This window comes from Myotis lucifugus, unplaced genomic scaffold (assembly GCF_000147115.1).
Source record: "Myotis lucifugus unplaced genomic scaffold, Myoluc2.0 scaffold_18, whole genome shotgun sequence".
In the NCBI taxonomy this organism is placed as follows: domain Eukaryota; kingdom Metazoa; phylum Chordata; class Mammalia; order Chiroptera; family Vespertilionidae; genus Myotis; species Myotis lucifugus.
In genome coordinates this window covers 9,852,346-9,871,207 of record NW_005871066.1, presented here as the reverse complement: position 1 = coordinate 9,871,207, position 18,862 = coordinate 9,852,346, and the positions used below count along the sequence as shown (strand labels likewise).

At 38.7% G+C, this 18,862-nt stretch overlaps 1 protein-coding gene across 7 annotated transcripts in view; it reads right to left on the bottom strand.

The window, feature by feature from the left end:
• The window catches only part of PUS7 (pseudouridylate synthase 7 (putative)), a 62,493-nt gene that overhangs the window by 11,507 nt on the left and 32,124 nt on the right, over positions 1-18,862 (bottom strand). For 4 of the 7 annotated variants that reach the window (XM_006085403.3, XM_023751094.1, XM_023751096.1 and 1 more), the window contains 9 exons: positions 15,364-15,492; positions 14,564-14,689; positions 11,577-11,638; positions 10,562-10,722; positions 9,494-9,620; positions 6,929-7,030; positions 3,252-3,381; positions 2,662-2,753; positions 533-1,887 (listed from right to left, as the gene is read on the bottom strand). In XM_006085403.3, the coding sequence (XP_006085465.1) occupies positions 1,751-1,887; positions 2,662-2,753; positions 3,252-3,381; positions 6,929-7,030; positions 9,494-9,620; positions 10,562-10,722; positions 11,577-11,638; positions 14,564-14,689; positions 15,364-15,492 (1,066 nt within the window). In that variant the 3' untranslated portion in view covers positions 533-1,750. Of the gene's footprint in view, positions 1-532; positions 1,888-2,661; positions 2,754-3,251; positions 3,382-6,928; positions 7,031-7,795; positions 7,881-9,493; positions 9,621-10,561; positions 10,723-11,576; positions 11,639-14,563; positions 14,690-15,363; positions 15,493-18,862 lie in introns of those variants that run through there. The other 3 variants (XM_023751093.1, XM_023751097.1, XM_023751098.1) reach the window with 3 other exon arrangements.

The following is an 18,862-nucleotide window of genomic DNA, read 5'->3' as shown; positions in this document are numbered from 1 at the left end:
CCCCCCCCCCCCCCCCCACTGGGGACCAACCCTGCAACCCGGGCATATACCCTTAACCAGAATCGAACCCGGACCCTTCAGTCCACAGGTCAATGCTCTATCTGCTGATCCAAACCAGCTAAGGCAGCAACGTACTATATTTTAAATCCCTTTTTAATTTCCAAAGTGTGATAGATGTCATGACTGAAAAACAGTCCTCAATCTCATTTCCACTGCCAAATTCGGGACAAATGCCATTCACACACCCATTCTGTGATATTCCCGATTAAGGGTTACTTTTCATCATCCCTTTCTTTTCCACTCCAGAAAGCAGAATGGAAGGCAAGTGAATGGTGCTACTGGATGACCTTGAATCCAGTCAAATATACAACCTGATATTCTATACTATTTTCATGTTACCACACACCCGATCATAACACAGCTTTGTGTCCACACCATTTCTGAGGATCCTTTATTAGTTCCTTGTCTTCAGTCAGAGCCAAGGTTCTCATTTGCACTCAATTTTAGATATTATTAATACCACCAGTAGAAAGGAGTTTTAAAAAATATTTATTATATTTGGTTCTAGAAATTATAGAAAATAAAAACTGGTACAATTATGCCACAGATCCTTAGAAAGCATATTTATCTTTTCACACCAGACAAGAGTTTTATGCAATGCCAGAAATGGAAACACCTAGGCAGTCAGTGACAAAGATTAGTGCTGCTAAGAGGAGCCCTTGTGAATTTTTAAAGTTTTCTTTTCTGCTATCATTTATTTTTGGGCAAATACTAGTCCAGCGGAAAGAGTTCTGAACATAAAAGGCACCTAGAGTAAAATTTAGACCTTGACTAATAAAAATAGGTACACATGTCTACATTAAGAAAAAAGGCCCTATGAATGCAACTCTTCTGCAAGACAGTGATAATATAAATGCAAAAGCCTTTGTAACTAAAAACTCTATAAACAATGACCTGAACCTGTACTTAAGCTAGATAATGGCAATCACTTTTGTGTTCATAAATCCACAGATGTTTCATCATTTAAATAAGCATAAGTACTATGTTTATATTCATAGGTCAGGGGGTGCTGTAATTATTTACCCATCAAGACTTGTTTTGTTGCATTTTCTCTTAAAAAATGCATTATTGTGTACTCATTTCATAGATGTTAAAAATTCCCGTTGTCCAAGAATGTAGCAAAACCTGCCCTGGCCGGTGTGGCTCAGTTGTTTGGAGTGTTGTCCAGCGCACCAAAAGGTCATGGATTTGATTTCCGGTCGGGGCACATACCCGGGTTTTGGGTTTGACCCCTGGTCGAGGTGAACATGGGAAGGTACCCAATTGATGTTTCTCTCTCTCTCTCACATTGATGTTTTTCTCTCTGTCTTCCTTCCACTCTCTCTATAAAATCATTAAAATATATTCTTTGGGTGATGATTAATAAAAAAAAAAAAGTAGCAAAAGCTAAAACTGCCACTTTAAACTAAAGTCCTTTTTCATTGTTATAAAGCCAGTAAAGCTGACATTTTACTATGACTTAAGCACCTGAAATACACTGTTACCAATTTATATTCTCTAAGCTAGAATTAGGATCCTCAGGATTTGTATAGGCGTATAAATATTGCAAATTAAGCTAATAAAAACTTGAAAAAATACAAACAATCTTTTACTACAAAGATCTAAAATCCATATAGGTCTGTACTAAGAGAAAGATGAACAGGAGGCCAGCAAACACTTGTCTGCATTTTCTAATCTGGGGACAAAGGGCTCAGCGGAGCCAGGTGGTATTCAGCTGGGTCTGGTTCTTGATGCTGGTATCCATTTTTAGCACTTCACGAATGGCCATGGTAGCGTAGGTAGAAGGAGGAAGAGAAAAATCCATCTTCAGAGCTCTGTATTTGCCTTCTGCCAGGCAAGTAAGAAGAGAACAGTCAGAAACGTAAGGCAGTTGCAGACTGACTGGGGCAAGTCATATAATCTCCACACAAATAAAAGTATTGTGCTCTTTCCCCCAGGCTTTCATTCCCAGGGGGCCGCAGAGAATGAGCCTCAGAAGTAAAAGATCTGTGAGTGTCTGACCCAGTTGACTCTCTCTGTGAATTCTACCTGGAACTGTCATAAAAAGGGCAGATGACAGAATAGCACAGGAGAGAAATGCATGTAAAATTAAAATAAAAAACAACAATTAGAGCACAGGGTGAAGACAGACAAAGCAATGACAACCAGAATCTGACAATGACAATGTAAATTTAATGTTTTCGATATTCTTCCTGGATTTCCACTCACCTTTGCTAACTCTCTACTGAGGTGAAGGAGATATTCAATCACCTAAAACAAAAACCTTCTATAACTGTCATTCATTTTCAGTGGGATTTACTGTTTTAATCACTGACTTCCAGCTATAATCATGAAACTGAGATGACAAAACACAAAACAGAAATTACAGAGTGGATGGGAAGTGGTGGGATTATAAGAGCTTTTTTTGTTTGTTTTTGCATGAGAAATACAGGATGTCCCCCCAAAATGTAAAGCACTTTAACAGTTAATAGCTCAATTTTGAAAATGAAATGTATTTTCAATTATAATCATGCCTTTATCATTATTCAAACTGTGTATACATTTTCTGGGGACAACCTATATTTCAAAGTTGATACAGACCTGGAGGTTAAGTAAACTTACCAGAAGCAAAAACTGGTGGTGGCTTCCCTTCTAGATTGTCCACATCTGTGTTGAAGAGTGGAATTTTAGGGTCATCATATGCAACAACTTCCCTTTAAAACATATAAATAAAAAAAGGATAAACGTGAACTCCCATAAAAGGTACCAAGTCATTCATCACCATTTGTTTAGTAAGGAAAACACAGGTCTATTATAGACAATAGTGGAACTATTTAATAACAGAACAGGGCCAGATTTTATGCATAAATACTGCTTTTATATTATTATATAGCAAGATGATGCCAGCCTATGGAAAAGGAAATGATTCCCCAGGATGAAAAATCTTTAATAGGGAAAAAGTTCAGTCTCTTCACATTTGTTCAATAATTTATTGTCAATAAAATATAAATTAAGCCACTTTCACTGTATGTTTGCCTTCATTTATTTCTTGATGATTTGGAAATGACCAAAAGTAGCAGTAATAATATTAGTAATGACAACAACTAACACTTATGTGCCAGGTTTTAAGCACTGAAAAGTATATATGTGGTGTGAAAGCTTAAAATCTCACATAGTAATTCAGTTCTATTTCATTCTGGACTATTACTCACCAGCTGACGTTCTGAGGACGAATAATGATCTTTCGGTAGGCCCCTGATAAGGAATAATCTCGAATTTTGTGTCTCATGTTGTCGATATCAAGATTATCTGCTGTGAGCATTTCCCTGTAGGCGTCACTAACTAACATAAAATACAACAAGTTAGTTGGAATGTACCATGTCAGCAAGCTACCTTGAACTAGACTACAGAGTAACATGTAAATTCAGTTGGTTAACCCTAACACAATTAGTCACGCTAATTTATGATCCAGTCTATTCTCTGGAATCAAAACTTAGTGACTAACTAACTAGGACCAGGTCTCTCCAGCTTAGGTTTGAACCTACTTATAAATTACCTTTGCAAACAGCTTCAGTATCTGGGGAGTAAGGTTACCAAGCTAGTTACAAAAGGCCATTTCATCAGAAGTTACTAAACTACAATTTATACATGCTCAGAGATGGAAGAGAAGATATACAGAAACCTCAAACTCTTCTGGCAGAAGGTAGTTATAAATACATGTATAAAAATAAGAGACCTGGGAAACCATCTGGCTCACCCAGGCACCTGATGTAGCATCTTTCTCCTAACACCGGAAAGAGCTGCCACAGCCCTCCAGTGGGTGCTAGCCCATTGCCATGTGAGGTACGCAATTATTAAGAAGTCTTCCTGTTCCAAGCTGAAATCTGTCTTCTCGTAATTTCTGTTGACTGCACTGAAACAAGCAGATTAACGGTCCACTTCCACATGTATTCATGAGTATTGGACCTTTAAGCCATAACTTCTCTAGGCCAAACATCGGTTCCCCCAACGGTCCCTCCTTTGACATTTTTGCATTCCGCACCAAATCCCTTCATCTGCCTCTGGGGTAACAAGCTTAAGTTCAACAGTAACTCCAGACACCTTTTTTAAATTTGATTTTATTGGGGTGACATTGGTTTACAAAACCATACAGGTTTCAAGTGTACAACTCAATAAAACATCATCGCACACTGTATCATGAACCCATTGCCCCAAGCAGTCCTTCTCAGTCCCCATTTTCCCTTCCTTTGCACCCCCACCCCACCCCAGCCCGTTCCCTCTGGATGCCACCACACTGTTGTCTGTGTCTATGCGTTATATACATATATGTATGTGTTTTGTTTTTTTTTTAATCCCTTAATTTTCTCTCATCCAGTCCAACTACAGATACTTTTAATATAGACTACTATCAAACTGAGCCTTTTCTATCTATATATTTGATCTTGGAGCATAAATGTGAAAATTTATATTTAACCCTATTAAATGACCCCTGCAGTTCTTTTTAATGCTTATTTACATATAATTAATATTAACTATTTTGGATTACACTACTTGCAAATATGATAAGCAGATATCCTTATTCAAGTTATCTATAAAAAATGTCAGGATCAAGGAAAGACTCGCTGAGGACACACTTATCAGGACAACTCAGCTTTGCAGGCAACAAGTGTAGTACGCAGTTAGGCGTGACCAGGGCAAGGATGACGGGCCAGGTATGCAGGGTGGAAAGCACTGTGTGCCTAGCAAGGAACAATAGGGTGGGACCTCGCCCCCAGGGTGACCTTTCCTCCCCTAGCATGTCCCTGGTTATGGGATAGACCCCCTCCGAGGAGGAATAAAGGAATGAAGAAGAGCCTCAAATGACTCCCATACAAGCCCTTGCACAACCACTCCCTTAAGCATTAAGCCAGCGGTTCTCAACCTGTGGGTTGAACGACCCTTTCACAGGGGTCGCCTAAATACATCCTGCATATCAGATATTTACATTACAATTCATAACAGTAGCAAAATTACAGTTATGAAGTAGCAACGAAAATAATTTTATGGTTGGGGGTGACCACAACATGAACTGTATTAAAGGGTCGCGGCATTAGGAAGGTTGAGAACCACTGCAGTAAGCCCTCAGGACAATGAGGGGCACAGCAACTCTATTAAGTTAATTAACATGTAAGTGGCAGATTACCATTTAACTGTTTTATAAGTATTTGCATTATCAAAGAAGGATGTTAATCCTAATAATTTCACTATCAGTAAAATTTCAAAGACTATAACAATAATAATTAAAATAATTCTGCCGAAACCGGTTTGGCTCAGTGGATAGAGCGTCGGCCTGCGGACTGAAGGGTCCCGGGTTCGATTCCGGTCAAGGGCATGTACCTTGGTTGCGGGCACATCCCCAGTAGGAGATGTGCAGGAGGCAGCTGATCAGTGTTTCTCTATCATCGATGTTTCTAGCTCTCTATCTCTCTCCCTTCCTCTCTGTAAAAAATCAATAAAATATATTTAAAAAAAAAAATAATAATTCTGACCTCTTGAGAGATGTCTTAACAGGAAAACACCTCCCACAACCCAGGCTTGGCTAGGGGTACTAGTAAACTTCCAGGTTCAGTTCCACCACGTTGGTCCCGTGCTCGGAGCTGCTTTCTTTTCAATTTCTGAATCTTTGAACAATAAAAGTTCTAATCTTCGCTCACTCACCCCCACCAATGGCATCCATGAAGGTAAAAAAGTAATTCTTGTCCTAACCGGTTTGGCTCAATGGATAGAGCGTCGGCCTGCGGACTCAAGGGTCCCAGGTTCGATTCCGGTCAAGGGCATGTACCTTGGTTGCGGGAACATCCCCAGTAGGGAGTGTGCAGGAGGCAGCTGATCGATGTTTCTCTCTCATCGCTGTTTCTGACTCTCTATCCCTCTCCCTTCCTCTCTGTAAAAAATCAATAAAATATGTTTAAATAAATAAATAAAATTCAAATTCTTTATTTAAAAAAAAGTAATTCTTTTTTTGTTTGTTTAATTTCAGAGATAAAGGAGAGGCAGAGATAGAAACATCAATGATGAGAGAATCATTGATTGGGATCCGCCCACAACCTGGGCTGTGCACTAACCAGGAATCAAAACGAGAGCCTTCATTCCGCAGGCTTATGCTCTATCATTGAGCCAAACTGGTAGGGCCTAAAAGTAATTCTTTTTTTTTTTTTTTTTTAAATATATTTTTTTATTGATTATTTACAGAGAGGGATAGAGAGTTATAAACATCGATGAAAGAGAAACATCGACCAGCTGCCTCCTGCACACCCCCTACTGGGGATGTGCCCGCAACCAAGGTACATGCCCTTGACCGGAATCGAACCTGGGACCTTTCAGTCCGCAGGCTGACGCTCTATCCACTGAGCCAAACCGGTTTCGGCCACAAAAGTAATTCTTAACAGTCTCTGTGGAATGGGAAGCAATTCTAACTTTTTCACTTTATAAACTTCTGTGCTTATTGACTTTTAAAACACAATGAGCTGAAAAGTAAAGTTAAAGTAGAATTATCCATTCACTTTCTCAAGGATTCTTTCTAAAAACTTTCCATCCTTAGTAAGAACTAATGAATTTCAGAAACTTAAATAATAATGCCAATAACAATACTAATAACAACAATACAAATACCAAATACCACCATCACCTTGCTTCTTAATTTAAATAATCTGCATGCATCCCTTTCTGGGAGACTTCTACAAGTGAACACAGTTTATATATATTTAAAGTCTAAACATGATGGATAGCAAAGTTCTATATTATATTTAAAATAACTGATTTCCGCCCCCCCTCTTTCTCTACTTTTGGCTGCCAGTGGCTTAATTGTGTTAGACTTTGTTTGAACTATTTCCCCACACAGAGAACTTACTTTTATGCTTTGGGTAGATAACATCAAAACCAGGCAAGGGCATTACCACATCATGGATGGAGTAATTATTAACATCTTCTTCCTCAATGTAGGTGGCTGTGGCTACAAATTCACAAATACGTAAATTAAGAAAAGTTAAGAAAATAGGCAATATTTTCATGAGCTCAGTCTTCTAAAATTATACATATCTGAGCAGTCAGAAGTGCAAGGTGGTACAGTTCTGTGGCCTACAAAGCTTAGAGAAGTTAGAGTTGGAATATATACCTTTCACTTTTTCTACTCTACCCAAGAAATAAAAATCACAGACTTGGAAAAAGTACTAAGTTAAAACTTTTATTTCTCAGCTGCACTTTCATTGTTTGGGAATGCTTGCTTTTAACAATGAGCTCCTTTTTCATTATTAAACAATGCTACAAAATACTATTTGGAAAGCTATCACAAATTAATGCATTTTGCTAAAAGAATGAACAATAAAAAACCAAAACAGTCGGTAGTTAGAGGATAAATATGGTGGCCCACAGGACACTAAAACACACTTGATATAGCCCTTGGCCGGCGTGGCTCAGTTGGCTGGGCAACGTCCTGGGCACCTAAAGGTTGCTGGTTGGATAACTGGTTGGGGCACATGCCTGGTTTTCGGTCTCGATCCCCAGTAGGGGGCCTACAGGAGGCAGCCAATTAATGTTTCTTTTTCATATCAGTGTTTCTCTCTCTCTCTCCCTTCCTCTCTAAAACCAACAAAACATATATTTTTAAAAAGTTTTAAAAAAATATACTGATATGATCAATATTGGGAGGAAAAATATTTTAAAAATTTAAAACAAAATTCACATTTTTTTACATTGAAATAAACTATGCACAACTTACTTTCTTCACCAAAAATAACAGCAATGTTTTCTGTCTTATTCCTAGGAAACCACAAAACACATGTTTGTAGGTTTTCCCGGTTTTGCTAATACATCAAGAAGAGGCAGTAGATACAGTCATGGAAAAAGACAGAATAAAGCAGACAAATCAGTTGTCAGTATCCATGGCACTGATCCTGTCTTGACCATGAAAGAGAAGTGTTTGACATACACCTGCTAAAAAGCTTATGAAGATATAGGCTCAATAAAGGAATGTAAACAGCAACAGATGTGAAACAATGGCAGGGTCTTCCATTCAGGCTTTAACTGTAACTAGTTCCTTTAAGACCATTGAATAAAGATAAAAATCTAGCCCTAGCCAGTTTGGCTCAGTGGACAGAGCATCGGCCTGCAGACTGAAGAGTCCCAGGTTCGATTCAAGTCAAGGGTAGGTGCCCAGGTTGTGGGCTCGGTCCCCAGTGGGGGGCGTGCAGGAGGTGGCCAATCAATGATTCTCTCTCATCATTGATGTTTCTCTCCCTTCCTCTCTGAAATCAATAAAAATGTATTTAAAAAAAAAAAAGATAAAAATCTACACTGAGCCCTGACTGGTTTGGCTCAGTGGATAGAGTGTCAGCCTGCGGACTGGAGGGTCCCAGGTTCGATTCCGGTCAAGGGCATGTACCTGGGTTGCGGGCACATCCCCAGTGGGGGGTGTGCAGGAGGCAGCTGATTGATGTTTCTCTCTCATCGATGTTTCTGGCTCTCTATCCCTCTCCCTTCCTCTCTATAAAAAACCAATAAAATATATTTAAAAATATATATATATATATATATTTTAAAAAAAGAAAAGGAAAAAAAAAATCTACACTGAAATCCTTGTTTGGCAAGCTCACATTTTTCTTTCACTGTCTGGCAATTCCCTTAACTTTCCATTACAGATTTTTAATAGCATATTTAAAACTCCTGCTATTCAAACATTAATCATGAGCTTCACTGTAAGACTTATAAAATGTATTCCTTCCTCTCACACCTCCTCAAAATTTATTTCTTCGAAGACCTGATAACGCAATACCTCAACAACAGACAGGCTTGATACTGAATTCCAGCCTTTTCTTTTTTTAACCACCTGTGGAACCCTGGGCAAGTGACTGAACCTCATCTGAAGAACGGAAAGAATTCTTGGCAGTATTACCATGAGCTTCAAACTAGAAGACACGGATGAGGGACTTAGCATAAGGACTGTGCACAGTAATAGCTCAACAGCAGATGAGATTGTCTGGGTGCCTGAGAAACATTTCGGGCTCAAGGTGTGCACAAAATGTTCATTAGATCATGGCCCACATGGAAAGTGAGCTCCAATCTGAAGTTAGGAAACTCCTTAACCTGGCCAACAGCCCAGAGGTGGAAGTTCATCCCAAAGTGCAGAGTAGTATTTGCTAGACCCAGATTAAAGCTTGGAGAGGGATTTTAGGTAACATTCAGCCCAAATCTTATTCCAGCTGAGAAAATGGACAGTCAGGCGCTTACTCAAATCAGAGATCTATTTTTCATTAAAGATACACATCCAAACTTGTCAGTCTGAGCTTACAATGTCCGTCCATTTCCAACTTACTAGACATCTCTCTCTCTTAACTAGTAGTCAGGCTGGATTTTAAACTCTGGTATCGCATACCTGGACTCTAGTTAGACTGAATAATGACAGTATCTGCCTTTTTACCTCCTTTGAGAACTAGGTCCCCTGGAACAGGCGTCAGTCCGTACTCTTCTATCCTCTTGCTCACCATGTTATTCCACACATAGCTTTGATAGCTATGAATATACATTAAGCGATTATTTCTAGGTATCTGGAGGGAAGAAAAAAAAACAGGCAAGGAAAAAAAAAAGTTCTAAATATCAAAAAACAGAGTACTTTCCAAGGCATCTCACTTTAGTGGTGACCCTACTATAAGACACTCACACCTTAAACTTCCAATATGTAGCAACCGGTGTTAGACACGGAAGCCCTCACACTCAAGGGTATTCACAATCGGCTGCAGCCACAGCTGTGCCCATGTGCATCCACAGTGCAAACATTCACGCAGATAAAGCAAACACTACAGAACTTATGCCCTCCGTCAAAGACATTGGAATTTCCATGTCAATTCTAGAGCTAATGGTGCTTTCTCCCCCATAATTTTATGTAAGGGAGAAAACCTAAATGATGGAACTAACAAATAATTTCATGAAGAATCCTGCTTTTTTGAGTACATCCTGGGGGAGAGTCAATAAGACTCAAGTTTGAGTTAAACTGCAGTCTATTCTGGATTATAGTTATCCAAATACTAGTATAGGCTACACAAGAGTGGGTACCAATTTGCATTACCACAAAGAAATTAAATGAAATGCCATCACTTAGACCCCTTACTGTGCATCCCTCTTAACCTGAGGCAGGTTACAGTTCTGATGCTAGAGAATGATCAAGAAATGAACTCAATGATGGATTCTGAGTTTCTCAAAAAGCAAGACAGTGAATTTAAATTTCCTTGTAGATAATATTTTCCACATCACTGCTCTTCTCATGCCCTCGATGTAAACTATTATGCCGATACTGTTGGCATCCACTACCCGCCCACATGACCTTTCGGAGTCTGAAGAACCACACAAATATTACACACTCCTCAGAGATCACTGAAGGATCCTCATTTACTTTCTGTTCTTTCTGAATTTAGTAAAATATTTAAAGATAAAATTTAAAAAGCATTAAACCACCTTGAGTCATTTGCCTGACTTTACAAATTGCACTCACTATGCCAAATGCAGAGACTATATTCTTCATTCCATATTTTGAAAGTCCTCGAAGCAGCTGCCCTTCCACACACCTTTTGACAGGTAGCTTTCTGAGGGCAGCAGCTGGGTCTTTGGTCTTCGCCCACTCTTCCCTGCATTTAACCAGGTACCCCTTTTCGGCTAAAGGGGGGGGGGAAAGCTGTGATTAAACAATTTATCCAATAGACAGACTTGCATAACTTAAAATGCTTCATACAGAACACAAATTAGAAAATGCTATTTGTAAAAGCTTCTGCTAACCTGAGAATCGCCATCAGAAAATAAGAAGATGGGAAATGTATAAAGTTTATAGAACTAGACAGCTTTGTCATCACCCCAGGATTTAAAGCCATTACTTGTTCATTATCACAGCTGATTCAACATACCACAAAACCTGGGAGTTCCTTTCTTCCTTCCCCTTTTCTATAGGATTGTCAAATTTAACAGGTTACTTCCCTTAAAATTAGATAATTTTATCTCTTTTAAATATGCAAATGAATGATTACCCAAAGTGGGCATCATTTTTCATCATCTGTAAAGTAGTACTTAAATCATTTTTCATGCAGTATGATTTTAGAAATATTTTCTGGAAAGTTTTAGTGAATTTTTCAAACTAAAGATTCTCAATATGTTTTTGCCAAGTTTTTATATTCTATTACACTTTTAAAAATTAACCACAAATGAAATATATTTGGATTCCTGTGTTCAGAGATTTAATAGTGCATGGAGAAAAGGGAATGAATGTATTCATTTATGAATTAATGAATCAGATGAGCTAAAAAGCTGAAAACAGCATATAAATGATAAATCTCAAACATGTACATAAACTTTATGAAAATAAAGAAATAAACTATATTTTTATTTTACCAATAAAACCCAGTTTTTAAAAATTCTGAAATAACTCCCCTAATTTTCACATACTTTCATTCACAGCAATGCCATGAATATCTAGCCATATATTCTATTTTTTTTCATAACATGAATTTTATTCTCACCTCCAGAACGGGGTTTCAATATTAAATCCATGACTTCAGCCCAAGAATTTTGTAGTATAGCTCTAAAATAAAACAGCATTTAATTTAGTTACTTTCACATTACGATAAAATTTTATATGTCCAAATCTGTGGAGTCAACAAATCACATTGACTTCTATTTTACTAAATTTAAAAGTAAACAGAAAACCTAATATGATATAGATTTCAAATGTAAATGCCAAAAGAACTTAAAAATAGAGAGAAGATCCTGTTCTACCCAAATTGGGCACAGCCCTTTATAGTGAAGCTAAACTCCTCCAGCCAAGTAGCTGAAGCTGTTTTATTACAACAAAGGCCCAGTTTGTTCCATGAGTACGTATTTGGTTTCTTCAGTTAAAGCCTTCAGAGACACATAATAAATTTGGACCAGGGAATTTTTAGTTATTAAAAAAAAAAAAAGAGAGAGAAGAAAAAAACATAAGTTCTACTCATAATATTTAATACCATTTCACACTTTTAAAATTCTATAAATTTTATTAAAAAGTGTAAATACCTTGCCCTAGCTGGTTTGGCTCAGTGGATAGAGCATCGGACTGTGGACCAAAGGGTCCCAGGTTCAATTCTGGTCAAGGGCACATGCCTGGGTTGCAGGCTCGATCCCCAGTTGGGGGTGTGCAGGAGGCAACCAATCAATGATTCTCTCTCATCATTGATGTTTCTATCTCTCTCTCCCTCTCCCTTCCTCTCTGAAATCAATAAAAACATATTTTTAAAAAAGTGTAAATACCACACAGTTATGCTTTAAGTTGCTACATATGGTATTATCTGTAAATAAAAGTTAAGTCTTTAGATACCAAAACTTATTTGAAACTGCTCAAAAAAATTTCTCCCCATGTTTTTGTAAACCTTCTTGCCTAATGAAACAGAAAAAAACTTATCCTTTTCTATTATTCTTTTCAAAATGAAAAAGCCTTTATTTTTGCTGATTGTAAGTTATGCATGCATCTTAAAAATTAAACAGTATATAAGAAAGTTACCTGTTATCTAACCTCTAAGAATTTAAACAGTTAACACTTGAGAGAGTATTTTTTAAAACTTTTTGATGCATCTATAAGCATATGCAATTTTCCTTTCTTCTATTAAACTATCTTTTCCCATACAGAAGTTATATTTTGTGTAACATTTCTGGTTTTGGAGTCACGCTTAGAAAGACTTTCTCTAACAAAATATAGAAATCCTTTCTATTAATTTGTTTTTTCCCTCCAGTTAATTAGTATTTTTACTTTTCACATTTAAGTTACTCTATATGGGATATTTTGTATATTAAATTGTATGAAGTGCTATTTAGTATCTGTTGATGAGATCATATTACTTTTTTATTTTTTAAAACATATTTTTATTTATTTCAGAGAGGAAGAGAGAGGGAGAGAGAAACAGAAACATCAATGATGAGAGAGAATCACTGACCAGCTGCCTCCTGCAAGCCCCACACTGGGGATTGAGTCTGCAACCTGGGCATATGCCCTGACAGGGAATCAAACTGTGACCTCCTGCTTCATAGGTTGAGGCTCAACCACTGAGCCATGCTAGCTGAGCATATGAATTCTAAATCTACTAATACAACAAATTATATTAATAGATTTCCTCTTGATGGCCATCCTTGAAGTCCTGGAACAAGCTACCGAATTATCAATCTTTTTTTTTTAAATATATTTTTATTGATCTCAGAGAGGAAGGGAGAGGGAGAGATAGAAACATCAATGATGAAAGAGAATGACTGATTGGTTGCCTCCTGCACGCCCCCCACTGGGAATCAAGCCCACAACCCAGGCATGTGCCCTGGCAGGGAATCAAACCGTGACCTCCTGGTTCTTAAGTTGAGGCTCAGTCACTGAGTCATGCCAGCTGGGCTTTGCCAATTTTTAAATCAGGTTGTTGCTGTTTTTTAATTGAGATGTAGAAATTCTCTATATATTTTGGATATTAATCCCTAATCTGATATTTGCAATATTTTCTCCTATCCTGTGGATTGCTTTTTCATTCTGTGGAGTGTCCTTTGTGTGCCAATATTTTTATTTAATTATTTATTTATTTTCCTCACAATCGTGATTTTATTAAATGATTTGCTTTATAAAACATTGCAAACATCATAATTGTTAACACAACAACTTACCAAATTGTAGTTAACTGGTGCAATTTACTGAGCATGTTTTATAAAGGAAAGGAAATGCCAAAACCCTCTTTAAAGTTATTCCATTGCAGCCCAGGAGAACAAAGGAGATTTGTTTTTCAGACACTTAAATTAGGCAAGTAAAACAGGTGAGTTTCCCTCACACATCTGAAGCACTCACCAGTAGAATAGTCTGATAAACTAGACAGTCTGCATTCGCTTCAAAGTTGGAGGGCTTTTAATTTTGTTTTGTTTTTGTATTTAAAGCAGTCCTTATTTGTATTTTTCTTTTAAAATATATTTCTTTATTGATTTCAGAGAGGAAGGGAGAAGGTGAGAGAGATAGAAACATCAATGATGAGAGAGAATCATTGCTTGGCTGCCTCCTGCACACCCCCCACTGGGGAACGAGCCCGCAACCCAGGCATGTGCCCTTGGCCGGAATTGAACCCGGGACCCTTCAGTCTGAAGGCCGATGCTCTATCCACTGAGCCAAGCTGGCTAGGGCCTTATTTGTATTTTTAAAAATATTTTTTAAAAACTGAATTTTAGAGCCCTAGCTGGTTTGGTTCAGCGGATAGAGCGTCGGCCTGCGGACTGAAAGGTCCCGGGTTCGATTCCAGTCAAGGGCATGTACCTTGGTTGCGGGCACATCCCCAGTAGGGGGTGTGCAGGAGATAGCTGATCGATGTTTCTCTCTCATTGATGTTTCTAATTCTCTATCCCTCTCCCTTCCTCTCTGTAAAAAAATCAATAAAATATTTTAAAAAAAACCCACCACCTGCTTCTTTTTTTATGAGAGCTCTTTTAGATGAGAGTGAAGTACTTGAATACAAACCTTCCAACTTGATATGTGGGGACGGCTGTAGTTCCAAATCTTTGCATTCCATAGTAGTTAATAAAACCAATCTCCTTGAGAGAGTTCATGGCTTGTTCTACTTGATCATCAGTTCCTGTTATATTTCTGTAGGGGCCCAAATTATCCAGAGAAATAAATGTACAGTCAAACACATTCAGGAATGCACATCATAAATGACACGGGTTGGTTTCCATGCTTTCCCCATGTTCCTTGCAGCTTTCTCTCTGCTTCCTGACAACTTTGATATTTATTTTTTTTAAATTGTGGTAAAAGAGATGTAACATTAAACTGACCATTTTAGCCATTTTCAAGCTTGCAATATAGTGGCATTAAGGACATGCACAATCTTGTGTAACCTCCAATGGTATCCACTTTTGGAACTTTTTCATCTTCCCAAACCGAAACTCTACACCCATTAAACACTAGCTGTTCACCCTCCCCTCCACCCCCGGCCCAGGAAACATCTCTTCTACTTTCTGGGTCTCGGATTTGCCTATTCTAGGCCTCACACGTAAGTGGAACGCATTCTTTGTGTTTTAACACAGTATTTAAGGAGATGGCGTCTTTCCAAAGGTGGTGCTGAGTTTTTAGAGGGGTGTCAGTACAAATACTCCAGTCGTATTTGCTCCCCCAACCCTATGAGGCCACTCTGCCTTCCCTTGCTGCCATGACTGCTAGTATCAGCTCACCTAGATTAATAACTGCTCTGTTTTTTCCTTATGAGGTCACACCGAGTACAGATGTGACCAGGCAAGACCCTTTCTGACCCAGTTCTTTACCTGAGAACAACAGTGAAGTGATTCCCTTGGAGCTCTCCCAATTTCAGAGGGTTTTTCTGATAGCTGAAATTCCCCAGCTTGAAGTTCATCAAGCACTTGTTCAAGTGGGCAAGTCTTTGCGCAGTTATTCTAAAAAAAAACACAAAAAAACCACAACAACAATAAATAAACAGAGCAGAGAGTGTTACAGGTGAGAGCACTTCAGGACCTTCCTTTCCAGGGGTTTTAAAGGCTGGGTGTTTAGGGGTGATCATGGAGGCTGTGCCACTGGACACATGAGGCTACATTAGACCACTCTATCAAGCCTGGGAGATGTAGCAAGTCTACCTAAAAAATGGAGCCCCTGAGAATCCCAAACTAGATGAACTCAAAGAGGCCCACACCAAGACACATCATAATTAAAATGCAAAAGGTTAAAGACAAAGAGAGAATCTTAAAAGCAGCAAGAGAAAAACAGTTAGTTACCTAAAAGGGAGCTCCCATAAGACTGTCAGCTGATCTCTGCACAGAAACTTTGCAGGCCAAAAGAGATTGGCAATATTCAAAGTGAGGAAAAGCAAGGACCTACAACCAAGATTACTCTCCTCAGCAATGTTAGCTTTTTGAATTGAAGGACAGAAAAAGAGCTTCCCAGATAAGAAAAAACTAAAGGAGTTCATTATTACCAAACCAGTATTATATGATATGCTAAACACTATTTTTTAAGAAGAAGAAAAAAAAAGGATAAAAAATATGAATAAAAGGTAATAAATATGCATCTATCAATTAAATCTAAAAAACAAAATAAATGAACAAGTAGATCAGAAACAGACTTATAGATACAGAGAACATTTTGACGGTTGCCAGTTAGGAGGGGGTGGGATAATGACTAAAAAAGGTGAAGGGATTAAAAAGTACAAATTGGCCCAGCCAGGATGGCTGTTTGTTGAGTGTCATCCCTTGCACCAAGAGGTCACCGGTTCGATTTCCAGTCAGGGCACACGCCTGGGTTGTGGGCTAGATCCCCAGTAGGCGGAGTGCAGGAGGCCACCAATTGATGATTCTCATCAATGAGAGAAAAAGAGAGTGAGAAATATTGATGTGAGAGAGACACATTGATTGACTGCCTTCAGCACACATCCCAACTGGGGCTGGGGATGGAATCTGCAATCCAGGTACATGCCCTTGACTGGGACTCAAACCCGTGACCCTTCAGTGCCAGGGCCAAAGCTTTAACCACTGAGTCTCACTGGTCAAGGCTGGGGTGATATTTTTTAAATGTTGACTATCCTGTCCTCCCAATCTTTCATCCAGCTGTTCAGCTTCCCCAGGAAAAATGCTGCCATGTGTAAAAGAGTGTTTTTCTGTATCTACCATTGCTTGGTTGGCCTTCTTCTGTAAGTAAGGACTACCTAGTAAAATTTCAGTTAAATTCAGGAATCCTTTTAAATAGCCCTGGGACATAAAGCATAGTTAGAAAGGATATCCTAAATCCTAATCCCTAGTCAGATATGTATTTTTAATTATCCCAAGAATATGTAGAGTACTTATATAGTTGTTGTTTATAGTAAAAAGGGTACTTTTAATTTTGTTTCCTTTTGACACACTTTTTTTTTTATCTTGTCTCACTTAGAGCAGTGTTGGCCTCTATACATTCACTAAGACACTAACCTTCACTGCTGGTCTTTCACTAGTTTACTAGTATATTGGTTGCAGCGACAAATAAAACGACTCTGAGCACTGTGGTTCTAGGGGCTTTGACCAGGACTTTCTGATTCTCCCTCCCCAACTTCTGATGCCAAAAATCGCTCATTTAGAAAGGAGGGGAATGGGTCATGTTGACTCAGGAAGATTTCCTCCTCTCGCCGTGTTTTAAATTATGGAGTCTCCTCATTCTAAGCAACAAGAGGGTTAAGAGGAGGGAAAGTGTCCTTCACACACAAACCAGCAACTGTGTCAACTGCTGCTCAGTAGCTTTGGCTCTGCATTTTAAATTATCAGCATCATACGTATCTTTTTGCTTTTTGTTCTTTTTTAAAGGTAGGTTGTGGAGTATACATACTGCCCCCAGGACCTGGCTATAGAAATACGTATTTATATTAAATTTATAGATCTTTTCTTTCTTTTTATTTTTTTAAAATATATTTCATTGATTTTTTTACAGAGAGGAAGGGAGAGAGAAAGAGAGTCAGAAACATCGATGAGAGAGAAACATAGATCAGCTGCCTCCTGCACATCCCCCACTGGGGATGTGCCCGCAACCCAGGTACATGCCCTTGACCGGAACCGAACCCGGGACCCTTCAGTCCGCAGGCCGACGCTCTATCCACTGAGCCAAACCGGTTTCAGCAATTTATAGATCTATATTTATGTGCAACGATACTGTGGCTGTTGCTGCTTTTTAACTGGTTTTGTTATTATCTGACAAAGTGTTGCCTCTTTTCCATTCAACAGAGTCATATCCACTGAGCCAAACCGGTTTCGGCTTGTTCAGTTGTATTTTAAAAATCGTTTTAACAAAATACTTTCCTTTTATTTCTCCCCTTTTATGTTACAGTTAAGATGTGCTAAAAGGTAACTTACATTACCTATGGAATCATTTCAGGATAGGGAAGGAGGGAGTTACAGACTGCCATAGAAAGGGAGAAGGTTGGATCTGACAGGGCTGAGAACCACCTGTCTAGGGGTCCAGAGATGGTGTGAAAGCAGAACTTAAAAAGAAGCCCTGAACATTGTTGTCAACTCCAAACCAGGCTCCTTGGACACAGCCTCCTCCACCATCCCCGTAAGACCTCTGTGCCTTGCCCAGAGCAGTCACTGTATGGGCCCTTGCAGCCCATTCTAAGCCATCGTGTGCCAGCAGGTGTTTTCCAAATTGGGCTGGGAGGTACGGCCAGAGTATCAGAAAGAAATCCCTAGGGTTAATCCCAGGTCTCTTAAGATTTTAAAGATACGAGGAAGTTTTAAATATTATGAGAAAAAATAAAATAAATAATTTACACCTATGTATTTTGTGATCTGCTCACATCTTTCTATTGTTCACGTCTTAAGAATTCTTTGAAGCCACATTTAAAAAGAGAGGGAAAGAAGAAAGTAACCTTTTGGAAACTGTTATTATCATTGTATTGTTGAGGAATCCACATCTATGACTGTCATGTTAACAGTGACACGTTCTTAAGGTAACTATACACCACTCTGGACTTTCTCTTATAACCACTGTCTTCTCTTTCTACCTCAACTGAAAACCCAAACTCATGAGGCCTCGGTCTCTGCCCTTCCATTCCTGGAAGGTCCCAAAGCCAACTATGTAGGAGGTTTTATCCAAGGAGAAGACTGCTTTGTCTTCCCAGATGACAAACCCTCTACTTCGCTTTATGAGGCAGATAGCAACCCCAAACCACCGACAGTTGGGACCTGCGCAGGCCTCAATACAGCTATATTTCTATGTTAATTTTTAAAAAATACATATTTTTTATAATATATTTTTATTGATTTTAGAGAGGAAGGGAGAGGGAGAGAG